The 15,910-nt window shown below is 33.3% G+C and overlaps 1 protein-coding gene and 1 long non-coding RNA gene across 2 annotated transcripts; one reads left to right on the forward strand and one right to left on the reverse strand.

Moving 5' to 3' along the window:
* The first annotated feature begins 1,131 nt into the window (after positions 1-1,131).
* LOC148206994 (uncharacterized) lies at positions 1,132-3,511 on the forward strand. Its single transcript, XR_015786748.1, has 2 exons — positions 1,132-1,252; positions 3,229-3,511. It is a non-coding gene; the product is annotated as an uncharacterized LOC148206994 (long non-coding RNA).
* Positions 3,512-5,171: 1,660 nt separating this feature from the next.
* On the reverse strand, positions 5,172-8,300 carry LOC124837888 (uncharacterized). The gene is made up of 5 exons (XM_047313354.2): positions 7,697-8,300; positions 7,004-7,604; positions 6,216-6,622; positions 5,850-5,948; positions 5,172-5,563 (listed from the first exon to the last, which is right to left on the reverse strand). The coding sequence occupies exons 1-5, from the start codon at positions 7,822-7,824 to the stop codon at positions 5,350-5,352; spliced, it is 1,449 nt and encodes a 482-aa protein (XP_047169310.2). The 5' UTR covers positions 7,825-8,300; the 3' UTR covers positions 5,172-5,349.
* Positions 8,301-15,910: the final 7,610 nt, after the last annotated feature.

The following is a 15,910-nucleotide window of genomic DNA, read 5'->3' on the forward strand; positions in this document are numbered from 1 at the left end:
ATTAAAACCCAAATTATGGAATCATTCTTTAGTCTAAGTTAGTTAGAAATTATACGATTGTCTGGTGACACGAGTCTCTTGGGAAACGATATCCGGTCTTACCAGTTTTATTACTTGAAACAACTTGGTACACTTGTCAAAGTCTCAACAGGGTACATTATAGGTGATACGATCCTGTATAAGAAATAGTGTGATCATTTTTGAATTTGAATCCTCAAAATGTACAACAAAAATAAATAAGAAAAGAATGTGAAATATGACACAGATGAGGATGCCACAATCTAATAAATTGATAAGTCAAGTGAATATTCACTACAAAGATGTTAATCTTTGATATGAAACAAAGTTTCAATCCAAAATCCAAAAGAATCATCTCTCAAATAATGCAAATGCATATAATATCACTAAAAAGTGTTTCCATCAGCTTTTGATATCTCTATATATAGGCACATAAATAAATAAAAACTATAAATCCTAAAATAAACTCAAACCAACTAAAAGTAACATAAGAAAAAAATTACAGACGTAGATTTTCTGTAAGACCCATAGAAAAATAAAAATAATTTTTATATGTTGTGGTTTTGAATAATTAATTATGGTGTGAAAAATGTATAGTGAAAGTTGTTAGACCCAAATTAATTGTGATAAGATGTGTTATTTCATTTTGTTGCTTAATTAATAAAAATTTATTGTTATATGATAATAATATGATGTTAAAATATTGAATATATAATTTTAATATTTTATTTTAATCTATTGTATAACTAGGGTATATATATCAATATTTTGTCAAGTTAGAATATACATCTAGTATATGAGTTTTCTATAGTAAAAATACTCATTATTTTGAGTAATGAAAATATACCATATTAATTTTCTCTCTTCCATAATGAGACTTTATCTTCTTTTTCCCACACAGTCATGATTCATTTCTTTTCACCTAGCAACTTTGAAATGTTGACTCCACTCAAAACTTCTACCCAATGAAACCAAATAGGACAAACTTACAAAAGTAGAAATGATGGTGTGGTAATCATTAAGCATAGACTAAGGGGGAGTGGTTTCTTTGTCGTAGGAACCATCAAACACTAAGGTAGGCTGCTGATTTTCAAGGTTAAATACATGGTTTCTTACCTTAATAAAACAAAAGAACACAAACTAAAACTTAGGAGAGATTGTTGTTGGAAGTAAGCAAAGGAGGAAGCTTGAGATTTAAAGCACCAAGAGTTGGAAAATCTTCATTGGAAAAGAGGTAGGGGAGCTAATCCTTTCTTGTTATGATCATGAATATGAGTATGAATATGTTAAATTTTGATAATGGTAGTTATCTATTGACTTGTGTAAATTTGGTTTTCACGATTATAATTTCTTATTTTCGAGTTACTGTGGTGAAAATTTTCTATTAATTATTTTCACCATTGGATTTAGCTAAAATTTTAATATGTGAATCCTAAGATCTATTACTACACTTTGACGGTTCGGATTTGAAAATAGAAGTCTATAGTCGGAGAAATAAATCCTGCATATTTGAGTAAATTAGTTACCCCTGCAGTTCGGTTACTGAGTTGTCTCGGTAAAATATAGATTCTGACCTATTTAACCGTTAGATCAACCTCAAAATTTGATATATGATTCTTAGGACATATTACTACAATTTGACCGATCAGATTTGTAATTGAAGGTCTATGTTTAGAGAAAGACATTTCGAAAGGTTGAAACAATCGGATGAATACTGTAATTCTGTTCTTAAGTTATCATGGTAAAAATTTCATATATATTTCATTTACCGTTAGATTGAGCCCAAACTTTAGTATGTAGTTCATAAGACATATTAAGTGATCTTGACCGTTCAGATTTGGAATTAGATGCCTGTGCTTAGAGGAATTCATTCCGCATTTTGAGTTTAACCGTGAACCACTTAAATTTCTGTCTCTGAGTTACCTCGGTAAAACCTCCATATCTACCTAGTTAACCGTTGGATTACCCTGAAATTTTAATATGTTGTTCCTAAAAGATAGTGACATACTGTGACCGTTCGGAGTTTAGATCGGAGATACAGATTTAGAGATATTAATTTCGTATTTTCTCAGGGATCTTAATATTGCTTAATTTATGTTTTTGGATCATTTACACAAAAATTATGATTTCCGTCTCATTAACCATTGGATTGGACTGAAAATTTTACCGTATGAGTTAAACATGCTGGTTATTAGTTTGATTGGTTCAGATCTGTAATTAATGATATGAGTGAAGAATAATCTTTTCACGAAATAGTAAATTTATTTGTATTGGGTAAAAACTTAGATAACTATATTCTTAAATTGTATGTGTAGTTGTATTTTGGAGATTGGAGAATGAGTAATATAATATAATCTATATTATAAAATTTAATTATATTGAACATTCTGAGTTGTAATAATTATTTGAGTTAAATCATGAATTGTAAATAAGTTGATGGTAAATTTGGATGGGTAGTATAGGCATTATTGCCATAATTGTAAATCTGAATTTTTATTTATTTTCCTACGACTTTGGTAAGTCGAGAGGGGAAAGGTTTGAAGCCGGACACTACTTTGGTAAGTAGGTGGGAAAATGAGAGGTGAATTTAATATAAACCGTACTACTTTGGTAAGTAGGCTGAATATTACCTTGTTGTGCTACTTTGGTAAGTAGACAATATCACCTTATTGTGCTACTTTGTTAAGTAGACAATATCACCTCATTGTACTACTTTGGTAAGTAGACAATATTACCATGTTGTGCTACTTTGGTAAGTAGACAATATCACTTTATTGTGCTACTTTGGTAAGTAGACAATATCACTTTGTTGTACTACTTTGGTAAGTAGATAATAAAAATCACCTTGCTAGATTACTTTGGTAAGTAATCAGTATATCATGGTTATACTACTTTGGTAAGTAGACAGAAGGATTGTTGACTGCTGTGCTTTGGTAAGTAGGCAGATTAATAATATGTTGTATTAACTCTAGTAAATCGACTGATGATTTTGACTGGAGAAATATTATAAAGTATCAGTGTAATAGTTGTTTTTTTTTAGTATGTTTGAGATGCATGTATTGGACTGATTGCCACACTTGTGATGTTAGTAAGATTGTGGATGATGTATATTTCTTGAATCGGTTAGCTCACCCTATTGTTTGTGTTTGTGTATGTGAATGCAATGATCGTATAATGTGTGATATTATACGGGAGCATAAACTATTTCAGATGAATTAGCAGATGGTTCTGGACTTGCTTAGAAGATGAGAGATCTGTGGGGAAAAAGAGACATGGGGAATTTCTAAATAAATATGTTTGAAATTTCAAACTGTGTGGAATTTTAAATTTCAGAAGTTTATGAACTGTGTGAAATTTTATTTTAGAAGACTTGTGTTGTAATAAAGCACTTAATATTTTGTTGGTGTTGAAAATTGTTAAAGAAAAATTATATATGTATTTTTGTGGAAAATAAATTGTAAAGCCTAAATCGGGGTGTTACATTTTTGCCTAATGAGACTTGCTCACTCAACAAACACAAAATGGCTCATCCAACATATTTAACATTTTGTAAAATTAAATTAAATTAAAATTTATTTAATTTCCTAATTATTCTTCAATTGTGCTCATGATCTTCATACTCGTCGAGTTTCCTCTTACATAGAACATTATAATTTAAGGAGATGTATTTGTATCCTTGACTTTGTCATGAATTCTTTGAATTGCAAATGTCCTTCATCAAATTCTTCTCATATATTTAGGATATAGTCTTCTTTTATACCGTCATTCTTGAAGAGAATTTGTTTTCAAATTTGTACCACTTGAAAATTTTTTATCATTCTCCTCTATTTGGAGAGAATTTGACTTGAATTATAGAAAATCATACGCACAAATACAAACACAAACATAGATCAAAGATACAAAATTAAAATAATCCAAAATAAAAATTCTACTAAAATGAATTTTGGATCCTAAAAGAGGCTAATGACTTATTATTAAAGACTTTAGACGTGTACCTCTAAGGTCAAATACCCATGTAAACAAAGCATCACATTTTTAAATTAAATATGTAATGCTCAAAAAAGTCAAAAGAATATTAACCAAATAAACACTCAAATTATAAGTATAATTTTAATTGTACTTAAATTATTTAGAGTGGAACAAACAAACTTACTCATGTGCATATATTTTTAAACTTGCATCTTACCGATAGGTTGGTTGATAATAAACAAACTAACTAACTCATGTGTATTTATTTCCAAGTTTGTATCCAAACAAAAATAAAGGCTTTGACTTTCCAAAATAATTGACAAGCAAGCTAATAGATTATTAAAATCATTCTTTCTTCGTGCCACTCTTTTTGGACAAACAATTCTTCTACAGTCAACAAAACAAAAGATAAATTAGTACTTTTTTTCAATTGTCATGATGTTTTTTTTTTTCCTTTCTCTTGTTTATTCTCGTATATTTCTTTTATTTTCTTTTTTTCCTTTTCTTCCTTTCCTCTCTCTTCCATTTCTACAAGTACTTTCTTTTTTTTAAAGATTTCGCTCTTATCTTCTTTTCAATGCATCTAACAATCAAATAATTTTTTTAAAAAAAAAAGTTAGATAAAGAATAAAATTGAAAAATAATCATAGATACCATAAAGAAAAGCCAGACTTACTGTCTGTTATTTTTGTCCGATAATAAAAATAATAAAATTATTACTATTATTAATTTTATTATTATACTTATAAAATTAAATAACTAATTTTTATAACATTATTATAAAATTTAATAAGTCTTTATTTTATAACTGCTTATGATTTTCTAATTATTTTAATATAAAATTTACTACTATTTTTCATTTCAATAATCATTATAATAATTTTTTAATTATATCTTTCATTTTTTTAATATCTTAAAGGTGGACTCAATCATGTATTTCCTGTAGTATACATTAAAGTATAATTATTGTTGCAGTTTGCTATGAGGAATCCCTATTACACTACTAAGAGAATCATGATATCAACACGGACAGCGGAAATCTGACCAACTATTTCCCTGCTTTTCCCTCTTGCTCTTCTCATGGTTCGATATGTCAGGACTCTGAGAGACTGCAATAAATAATTTTGCAGGAACAATTGGAAACCATGTTTTAACCTCTAACTACACTATAATATAACCCACAGTACAACACAATCCACAAACTATGACTAATAATGGCTTGGCAAAATATTACAAAGTACATCAAATCATGTCCACTCAATTATAACTCATGAATGATACTATACGACATAAAACAATCTAGAATCAGAAAATATAGTAGTTTTATACCATACACAAGAGAAGGCATGTTAAATAAACATCCTAGCGTGATGTCCAGACATAAAGCTGGCCTCCACTTGTAGCTCCTACAAGCATCCCAACCTCGTAAGAGTTTATATCGAATCTGCAAGGAATGGCAGACATGTGTGGGCTTTCTAACGTCATAACTATTTTCCTTTGAACTGCTGAAACCACATCAACCCCTCTATTCATATTTCCAATGAAGAGATATTTGTCATCCCAACCCCATTTCGCTCTGCAACAGCAAGATCACGCTCACAAAAGTCAGCTTTTTCAGAATAAATAGGCAATTTATAAGGTATATCAAGTTTAATGTGGCATTACAAATTCGTATTTCACACATGTTTCACCTTATGCCAAATAAAAAATCCTCTCTGCGTACTGAGAGTTGAAGCGTATTTGAAATGTAAAAACCAGCTCTAAAGAGTTGAAAATCCCAGGGTTTGATTTGAAAAACTTTTGCATAATTGAAAATGAGAAGTATGATTAGTTAACCTTCGGATACTTCCCAGAAACCATACCTGAATGTAGAAAGCCATCTGCCAGTCTGATTGAAATGAGAAATAACAGCCGAATCCTCCAAGTTAACTCCACTGTAAATTCCAATAGTATTGTCCAAGCTGCACTAAGAGATTATATTAACCTCATCCGGCCAAAATCACAATTACATAAACACCAGGTTCAATACAATTGGGTAATAAAGAAAAAATTGGAATCAAATTAACATGTGCTTCTAAATTTGGTACAACAGCAACAATAGTATTTTTTCCACTAGATGAGATGGAGTAGTGTACTGAAAAATAAAAGATTGCAATATTAAGAACACACTACACAGCCTGTTTTCAGTGTCTAAAACTCGTAATTTTATAATGGAACAAACTCCATACCTTGTAGTTGCAAGGCTACCTCCAGAAGGAGAGAAGTAAGCAGAATGGACAGATCTTTTGTGGGTAACTGTCCTCAAAGCTGTGAGGTCATTCCTATTAGTATATCTCAAGTCCCAGGTGCAGGCAGTTGCATCAGAGGAACTAGTAGCTACAATGTGAGGGTTTTGACAGTTGAAATCTATCGTGTTAATCCTACTGTCATGCAAATCCCAGTGCGACGAAAGTTTTCCCACCCTGTTATCCCACATAGTCAAACCTCCAGAACCCTCAGCAAGATATAGGCAGTTTGTCTCATTTGGTGGTTGAGAAAGAGCATATATTGTTTCATCACTCTCAAACACCAGATCAAAGATTTCCTTCTCAGCATCCATTAGCCGAAGAATTCCATCATAGCAACTTGTGTATATCTGCATACAAAATAGAAGACAGCGTTAGATAATCCTGCAAAAGACAACATGTAAATAGTATGAAGTGATCAGAATGGGAGAGACATAAGAGGTGATTCTGCAATCTCAAAATCCCCTAAGGACAGTATAGATCTGAAATAAAAACTTGCTACAGAAACACTGTTAACATGCATTATATGTCTATGACAATTACCAAAAGGGTGCATTTCCCGTAAAGCTAAATGAGTATATTTTACCAGAAAACAATTTCCTTAAACCAACTCGCAGTTAAAAGAGTTTGATTCTCAAGTCAACCCATAACGGGTAAGAGTTACAAAATAATCTAGACAAATATACAATAATTGTTGCAAAAAATTGAGACAGACCAATACATCACGGTACCTTTGAACAACAATGTGATTGAATCAAAATCCCAGAAATGGGAGCATTATGAGGACGGTATAAATGAACCTCACTTTCTCCCATATTCCAGAACCCAATATTCCCAAACTTGTTACCCGCGGCAATCATTTTGACACTGTTGGTAGGAAAAAACCTGACATTGGTAATCCTTCCAGAAACAACCCGCGCAATATTGTCGGAATCCAAAGACAGAGATTCCAATTCAAGGGAATCCCCCGCATTCCCTTTTGGAACACTGACATCTTGGGCCATACCCATTAGCGACTCAATGAATGAACTATCAGAGTGAGCGCTTGCACGAGCAGTGGCCATGGAAAGGGGACCCAAACTTGAGACGGAAGGTGGTTTTTCTTTGGAGCGAGTGGTGGAGACAGGAGGTGGTGTTTCTCTGGAGAGAGTGGTGGGGGCCACGGAATCTCTGTTAAGACCCTCACAATCTGGTGGAATACCTCTGGTTCGCAGGGAGCGTCTGACACTGATGACAATTGGGGTTTCGGTTTTAATTGGGGTTTCGGTTTTAATTGGGATTTCGGTTTTAGGTTTCTTTTCCAATTTCACGCGGGTGGATTTGGCTTCAACTCTGATGATTTCAAAAAAACACGGTAAGTCACAGAAATTGAAGCCTTTGGTAGTTGGGAAGTGAAACAAGAGAGAAGAGGGAAAAGTGAGTACCTTTGACGCTTGAAATTGGAGAGTTGGGTGGCTTTGGAATGGAGTTTGAGGGCCGCCATCATCTCATTGTTCCGGCGAATGTTCTGGAGCCGCTGGAGCTCGTAGTCGGTGAGTTTCTGTGGCTTCATTGAAGAGAGAGAAAGTTAAGGATTTAGTTTTCAAATCACTCGTGTTTTTTCTCTTCACTCTTTACTGTTTCTATATATGGGAGAGGGTTTTGGGCGCCAACTCATTTGGCGGGAAAGTATACAATGTAATAAATAGTTCATTACATTTCTTTGTGTTTAAGTTAATAACTTTGGTTTCAAAATTCAAACCCCTATAATTAAATTTGTTTTGAATGTTAACTTTTATTTCAAATTGAATCAGATTAATATGTGCTAATTGGTTTTATTCATGGGATATGTGACTCATTTTTCGGCAACTTTAACTATTTTTTTATATTGTTAATTATTGTGTATCAAGTTTCAAACATAATTACATGTTTCACAACTTTTATTATTATTATTATTTAGTTGATGTGAATCAATTGCAATAAAATAAATTGTTGATGAGATTATATAAAATTTAAATAAATAATATATATTGTTTTTATATAAAATTTTATTAATTTAATAAAATATTAGAATTACCTTATTGTAACAACTAAAAAATAGTTAAAGGATAAAAATTATATTAAAAAATTAAGTTTATTATTTTTATTAATAAAAGTCGATCTTATAAATAGAGTTAATCAAAATTTGTTTTCTTAAAGATTATCATTTTTAAATCATTTGTTTAATTTTCTCTAACTTTTCTTTAAGATTAGTAGTTTCAGGTTCAAAATACACTATAATACAACGTCAAGTGCTATGAATATATGATGAATTTTTTAAGTAAAGGAAGCTTATTTTTTGTCTTTATCTTAATTTTATTTTATTTTAATTGTATGTGACTTTTAAGAGCTCAAGATAGATATTTGTGTGGTTAGGATTGTTAGAATTTAAATAAATCATCTATGTAAGTCGTAATCTTTAGAGGTTTGTGTTGGTGACTCGTAGTTCAATTAAGAAAAATTAGTGTTATTTTATATATGTTCATACATTAATTGATAAATTGAATTGTAAAGTAACGATATACTAGTATGACTAGTTTATCTCTAAGTATGGTTGAAATAGTATGAGATTGTGATGTGTATATTTAATTATATGTGAAATAGTGTAGTTGAAATGGTGGTGTGGTTGTATTTTCTAATCAAATAATTTGATATATGTAGGATTAATGAATCTATCTGATGAATGAATCTACTTCACAACGTATGAAATTGGTTAATTGATGTTTCATGAGTATAGTTAGAATCAAACTATACTCATTTGATGTAAGAAAAGAGTAAATTAGCTTATAAACATTTTAAAATAGTAATAGGCAATGCATCAACGCCTGTAGGCGTTAAAGGAATTTAATTCCAGTGAGATGTAGAGGTCTTGGGTGCTAAGTGTTACCTAAGGACCGTTGGACACTATCTAGCAATTTGATTCCAATGAGCACTAGTGGCTTGGGTGCTGGGCATCAGTTTTTTTGGTGTGAGCGTTAACTGGAACAAAACCTTTTATTTTATTTTCATTGGGCACACCTTATTTCTATTGGGTGGGATTTGAGTGAAAACTCATAAAAGATTTTCATAAAGTTTGATGGAATAAATGAGAATAGATGCAGGATGGTGATTTTTGTGGAAATGGAAAATAATGAATGGAAAGGATTTGAGCAAACCATCAAATCAAAGAGTAAAACCCAACAGAACTTGTCAACCATGCTCACCCTACAATTTCTTTTATAAACTTATAACACAAAAAAAACAGACATATCCACCTCAAATGTCAGTTTGTAACAGTACTCTCGTAGTGACAGTTAAGACCAAGATCAGAATCAAACAAACAAGTTTAGCCAGTTAAAAATTAATCCAGAAAACACTGCTCTGTACCAGTAAATAAAATCCTCAGAGTCACAATGCACAGATTGCACCCCTATACCATAACAGGCTCGAAGATCATAACCTTCAATGATCAAGTATTCCACTTGCATGGACAAACACCGAATGATACATGTACCTTCTACTACTAATACGAGACACTAGGCTGTTCCAAATCAACCACATAAGAATAATAGTGAAGGGAAACCTAATAAAACGAGAGAGACTACAATCATTCCAAAAAATAATCTACCGCCTTTTCCTGCACAAACAACATATATCCATAGCAAGCAAGTTTTCACTGCTAAAGCCTCTCATACTCATATAGTGCCTGTTTACAAGAACTCCCACTCCAAATGTTTAGCCAGAAAAATAATTGGAAAGAAAATAAAGAATGCAAAGATAATAGAACCTAAAGTTTCCGTGGATATCCAACCACTGCTTCCCAAACCTTCTCACCACCCACCATTTGTACACCCTCCACCAACTTCATTTTAGTTTCCCTGTAAAGCCCTCGCATACAAAAAGTATATAATTAATCTGGGTAGAAGATGAAAGATGAAGGAGCTAATCAATAAGATAAAAACCCAAATTCAGGAATTAAAATTCCAAAAGAGAAATTTCCAAAACAGGCTCGATGATCATAATGTTCAGCATTATTGATCTTGCACCATGGCCGGAACATGTACCTTCCTACAACCAATAAAAGAGACTAAAGCCCTTCCAACTCAAGCAGACAAAAAAATAGTAAATGAGAACATAATAAAACATGAAGCTTTGTAGTAAGTTAAATAATCTAAACCTACTGCATCCCGATCCAATCTTCTTCACTGCAACATGAGTAGAAGAACATAGTCAAAATCAACAGCCAACTGTCACAAACACAAATGTCCAGTGAACATGTACCTTCCTACGACCAATAAGAGAGACCAAAGCCACTTGAGAAGACTAGAAAAATAGTAAATGAGAATGTAATAAAACATAAAGCGTTGCAATAAGTTAAATAATCTACACCTACTGCATGCACGATCCAATAGACATCCTCTTCACTGCAAGAGTAGAAGAAGATAATCAAAATCAACAGAGTCAACTGTCCAAAAACCCAAATGTCAAAATCTCACTTATAGAGTGTCTACTTTAAAGTCTACCATTCCACAAGTTTAGTTTGCAAAATAATACCAATGAAAATAATGAATGCAAAGATAATAAAACAAAGCGTTTCACTGAGCTCCTTCCATTGTTACCATCCACTGTTTCCGAAGTTGCCCACCACCCACCATTTGCACACCCTGCACCCACTTCAATTCTTAGTTTCCTTGTAAGGTCCATCAATTAACTATAATTAATCGACCTAGATCATAAGAAAATAATAAAATACAAAAAGCAATCGAGAAATTTCCAAAACAAGCTCGATCATCATAATGATCCAATCATAATGATCTCACGATCAATTATTGCTCTTGCATACACAAACACCATGAAAGAAACATGTACCTCCCCACAACCAACAAGAGAGACTAAAGTCAATCCAACTTGAACAAACAAGAAAAATAGTATATGAGAATTTAATGAAACATACTGCATCGATCCACTATCCTCTTAACTGCAACATGAGTAGAAGAGGATAATCAAAACCAACAGCCAACGGTCCAACAACACAAATGCCAAAACCTGTCACTCATAAAGTATCTACTTTTAAGATCTCCCACTCCACAAGTTTAGTTTGAAGGATAACAGCAATGAACATAATGAATTCAGAAATAATAAAACGTAAGGTTCACCATATATCCATCCACAGTTACCGAAACCTGCCCACCACCCACCAATTACACATCCTGCACACATTTCATTTCTTAGTTTCCGTGTAAAGCCCATCAATTCAGGAAAACATTAATCAAATTTGGTGGAAGATGAAGGACCAAAACCCCACCCATTCAAGAAATTTGGGTAGAAGATGGAGAACCCAAAACCATAAGATGAATAAATAAATTCAGGAACCAAAACACTAATTGAGAAAATTCCATAGTAGGGTCGATCATCATCAGGTTCAGCGATCAAGTATTGCTCAAGCTTAGACAAACACCTTGGCTGACACATGTACCTTCCTACAACCAATACGCTTTCTCGTAAAGCCCACGTATTCAATAAAACAATAATTTACCTGGGTAAAAGATGAAGGACCTAGATGATAAGATGAATAAACAAACTCAGGAATTAAAAAACCAATGGAGAAATTTCAATAACAAATTCTCTGACCATAATTGTTCAGTGAACATGTACCTTCCTACAACCAATAAGAGAGACTAAAGCCACTTGACCAGAGAAGAAAAATAGTAGACGAAAATATAATAAAACGAAAAGTTTTGCAGTAAGTTAAATAATCTACACCTACTGCATGCACGATCCAATAGACATCTTCACTGCAAAGTAGAAGATAATCAAAATCAACAGTCAAATGTCCAACAACCCAACACCCATTCCATAAGTTTAGTTTGAAAAATAAGGGCAAGGAAAATAGTGAACGCAGAGATAATAAAACAAAGGGTCTCACTGGAACTCCATCCACTGTTACCATCCACTGTTTGCAGAAGTTGCCCACCACCCACCATTTTCATACCCTGCACCCACTTGAATTCTTAGTTTTCTTGAAAGGCCCATTCGACCTAGATCATCATCATAATGATGCCGCGATCAATTTTTGCCCACAAACACCATGACCGAAGCATGTCCCTTCCTACAACCAACAAGAGAGACTAAAGCCAATCCAACTTGAACAGACAAGAAAAATAGTAGTAATAGTAGTAGTACAACAAACTGTATCGATCCAATATCCTCTTAACTGCAACATGAGTAGAAGAAGTTAATCAAAATCAACAGCCAACGGTCCAACATCACAAATGTCAAACCTTGTCACTCACTCATAAAGTATCTACTTTTAAGATCTCCCACTCCACACATTTACTTTGAAGAATAACCGCAATGAACATAATGAATTCAAAAATAATAAAACCTAAGGTTCACCAGATTTCCATCCACGTTACCAAACCTGCCCACCACCCACCATTTGCACACCCTGCACACATTTCATTTCTTAGTTTCCGTGTAAAGCCCATGAATTCTGGAAAACAATAATCAATTTGGGTAGAAAATGAAGCACCAAGACCCCATCCATTCAAGAAATTTGGGTAGAAGATGAAATACCCAAGACCATACGATGAATAAACAAATTCAGGAACCAAAATACTAATTGAGAAACTTCCATAGTAGGCTCGATCATCATAAGGTTCGGCCATCAAAAGTGTTGCTCATGCTCAGACAAACACCATGGCAGACACATGTACCTTCCTACAACCAATACATTTTCATGTAAAGTCCATTTATTCAATAAAACTATAATTAATCTGGGTAAAAGATGAAGGACCTAGATGATAAGATGAATAAACAATTTCAGGAATTAAAAAACCAATGGAAAAATTTCCATAACAGATTCTTTGACCATAATTGTCCAGTGAATAGGTAACCTCCTACAACCAATAAGAGAGACTAAAGCCACTTGAGCAGAGTATAAAAATAGTAAATGAGAATGTACTAAAACAGAGCTTTGCAGTAAGTTAAATAATCTACACCTACTGCATGCCAATAGACATCCTCTTCAGTGCAAGAGGAGTGGAAGAAGATAAACAAAATCAACAGTCAACTGTCCAACAACCCAAATGTCAAAGCCTCTCACTTATAGGGTGCCTACGTTCAAGATTACCCATTCCACAAGTTTAGTTTAAAAAATAAGGGCAAGGAAAATAATGAATGCAAAGATAATAAAACAAAGGGTTTCACCGGAACTCCATCCATTGTTACCATCCACAGTTTCCGAAGTTGCCAACCACCCACCATTTGCACACCCTGCACCCACTTCATTTCTTAGTTTTCTTGTAAAGCCCATTGATTAACTATAATTAATCTGGGTAGCAGATGAAGGACCTAGTTGATGAGATAAAAAAACAAATACAATAATTAAAAAACCAATGGAGAAATTTCCAAAACAAGTTCAATCATCATAATGATCCTCGGATAGACAAACACCATGGCCAAAACATGTACCTCCCTACAACCAATAATAGAGACTAAAGCCAATCCAACTTGAATAGACAAGAAAAATAGTATATGAGTAGAAGAAGACAATCAAAATCCTCTTAACTGCAAAATGAGTAGAAGAACATAATCAAAATCCAAAGCCTGTCACTCATAAAGTATCTACTTTTAAGATCTCCCACTCCACAAGTAAACATAATGAATTCAAAAATAATATAACCTATGGTTCACCGGATCTCTATCCACTGTTTCCAAAACCTGCCCACCACCAACCATTTGCACATCATGCCCACATTTTATTTCTTAGGTTTCCTGTAAAACCCATCAATTGAAGAAAACAATAATCAATTTGGGTACAAGATGAAGGACCAAGACCCCATTGATTTAAGAAATTTGGATAGAAGATGAAAGACCCAAAAACATAAGATAAATAAACAAATTCAGGAACCAAAATACTAATTGGGAAAATTCCATAGTAGGCTCGATCATCATACGGTTCTGCGATCAAGTATTGTATGAATAAACAAATTCAGGAATTAAAAAACCAATGGAGAAATTTCCATAACAGATTCTCTGACCATAATTGTCCAGTGAACATGTACCTTCCTACAACCAACAAGAGAGACTAAAGCCACTTGAGCAGACAAGAAAAATAGTAGATGAGAATATAATAAAACATAAAGTTTTGCAGTAAGTTAAATAATCTACACCTACTGCATGCACAATCCAATAGACATCTTCACTGCATGAGGAGTAGAAGAAGATAATCAAAATCAACAGAGTCAACTGTCCAACAACCCAACACCCATTCCTCAAGTTTAGTTTGAAAATAAGGGCAAGGAAAATAATGTAAGCAGAGATAATAAAACAAAGGGTTTCACCGGAACTCCATCCATTGTTACAATCCACTGTTTCCGAAGTTGCCCACCACCCACCATTTGCACACCCTGCACCCACTTCAATTCATAGTTTCCTTGTAAGGCTCATCGATTAACTATAATTAATCGACCTAAATCATAAGAAAATAAAAAAGTACAAAGATCATAAGAAAATAATAAAATACAAAACGCAATCGAGAAATTTCCAAAACAAGCTCGATCATCATAATGATCCAATCATAATGATCCCAAGATCAATTATTGCTCTTGCATAGACAAACACCATGAAAGAAACATGTACCTCCCTACAACCAACAAGAGAGACTAAAGCCAATCCAACTTGAACAAACAAGAAAAATAGTATATGAGAATGTAATAAAACATACTACATCGATCCACTGTCCTCTTAACTGCAACATGAGTAGAAGAGGATAATCAAAACCAACAGCCAACAGTCCAACAACACAAATGCCAAAACCTGTCACTCATAAAGTATTTACTTTTAAGATCTCCCACTCCACAAGTTTAGTTTGAAGGATAACAGCAATGAACATAAAGAATTCAAAAATAATAACCTAAGGTTCACCAGATTTCCATCCACCGTTACCGAAACCTGCCCACCACCCACCAATTGCACATCCTACACACATTTCATTTCTTAGTTTCCGTGTAAAGCCCATCAATTCAGGAAAACATTAATCAAATTTGGTGGAAGATGAAGAACCAAAACCCCACCCATTCAAGAAATTTGGGTAGAAGATGGAAGACCCAAGACCATAAAATGAATAAACAAATTCAGGAACCAAAACACTAATTGAGAAAATTCCATAGTAGGGTCGATCATCATAAGGTCCGGCGATCAAGTATTGCTCAAGCTTAGACAAACACCTTGGCTGACACGTGTACCTTCCTACAACCAATACGCTTTCATGTAAAGCCCATGTATTCAATAAAACAATAAATTATCTGGGTAAAAGATGAAGGACCTAGATGATAAGATGAATAAACAAACTCAGAAATTAAAAAACCAATGGAGAAATTTCCTTAACAAATTCTCTGACCATAATTGTCCAGTGAACATGTACCATCCTACAACCAATAAGAGAGACTAAAGCCACTTGACCAGACAAGAAAAGTAGCAGACGAGAATATAATAAAACGAAAAGTTTAGCAGTAAGCTAAATAATCTACACCTACTGCATGCACGATCCAAAGACATCTTCACTGCAAGAGGAGTAGAAGAAGATAATCAAAATCAACTGTCCAAGAACCAAACACCCATTCCATAAGTTTAGTTTG

The sequence above is a fragment of the Vigna umbellata genome, chromosome 1 (genome assembly GCF_029865625.1).
Source record: "Vigna umbellata cultivar VRB3 chromosome 1, Vumbellata_1.0, whole genome shotgun sequence".
Lineage (NCBI taxonomy): Eukaryota > Viridiplantae > Streptophyta > Magnoliopsida > Fabales > Fabaceae > Vigna > Vigna umbellata.

What these genes read in the sequence shown, in the direction of transcription:
- LOC124837888 (XM_047313354.2), bottom strand. Translation starts at nt 7,824, where the DNA reads ATGAAGCCACAGAAACTCACCGACTACGAGCTCCAGCGGCTCCAGAAC. An exon ending in AATCACATTGTTGTTCAAAG is followed by an intron (nt 6,623 to 7,003) that starts GTACCGTGATGT and finishes TTTTGTATGCAG; the next exon opens with ATATACACAAGTTGCTATGA. An exon ending in AGATGGCTTTCTACATTCAG is followed by an intron (nt 5,564 to 5,849) that starts GTATGGTTTCTG and finishes TTGCTGTTGCAG; the next exon opens with AGCGAAATGGGGTTGGGATG.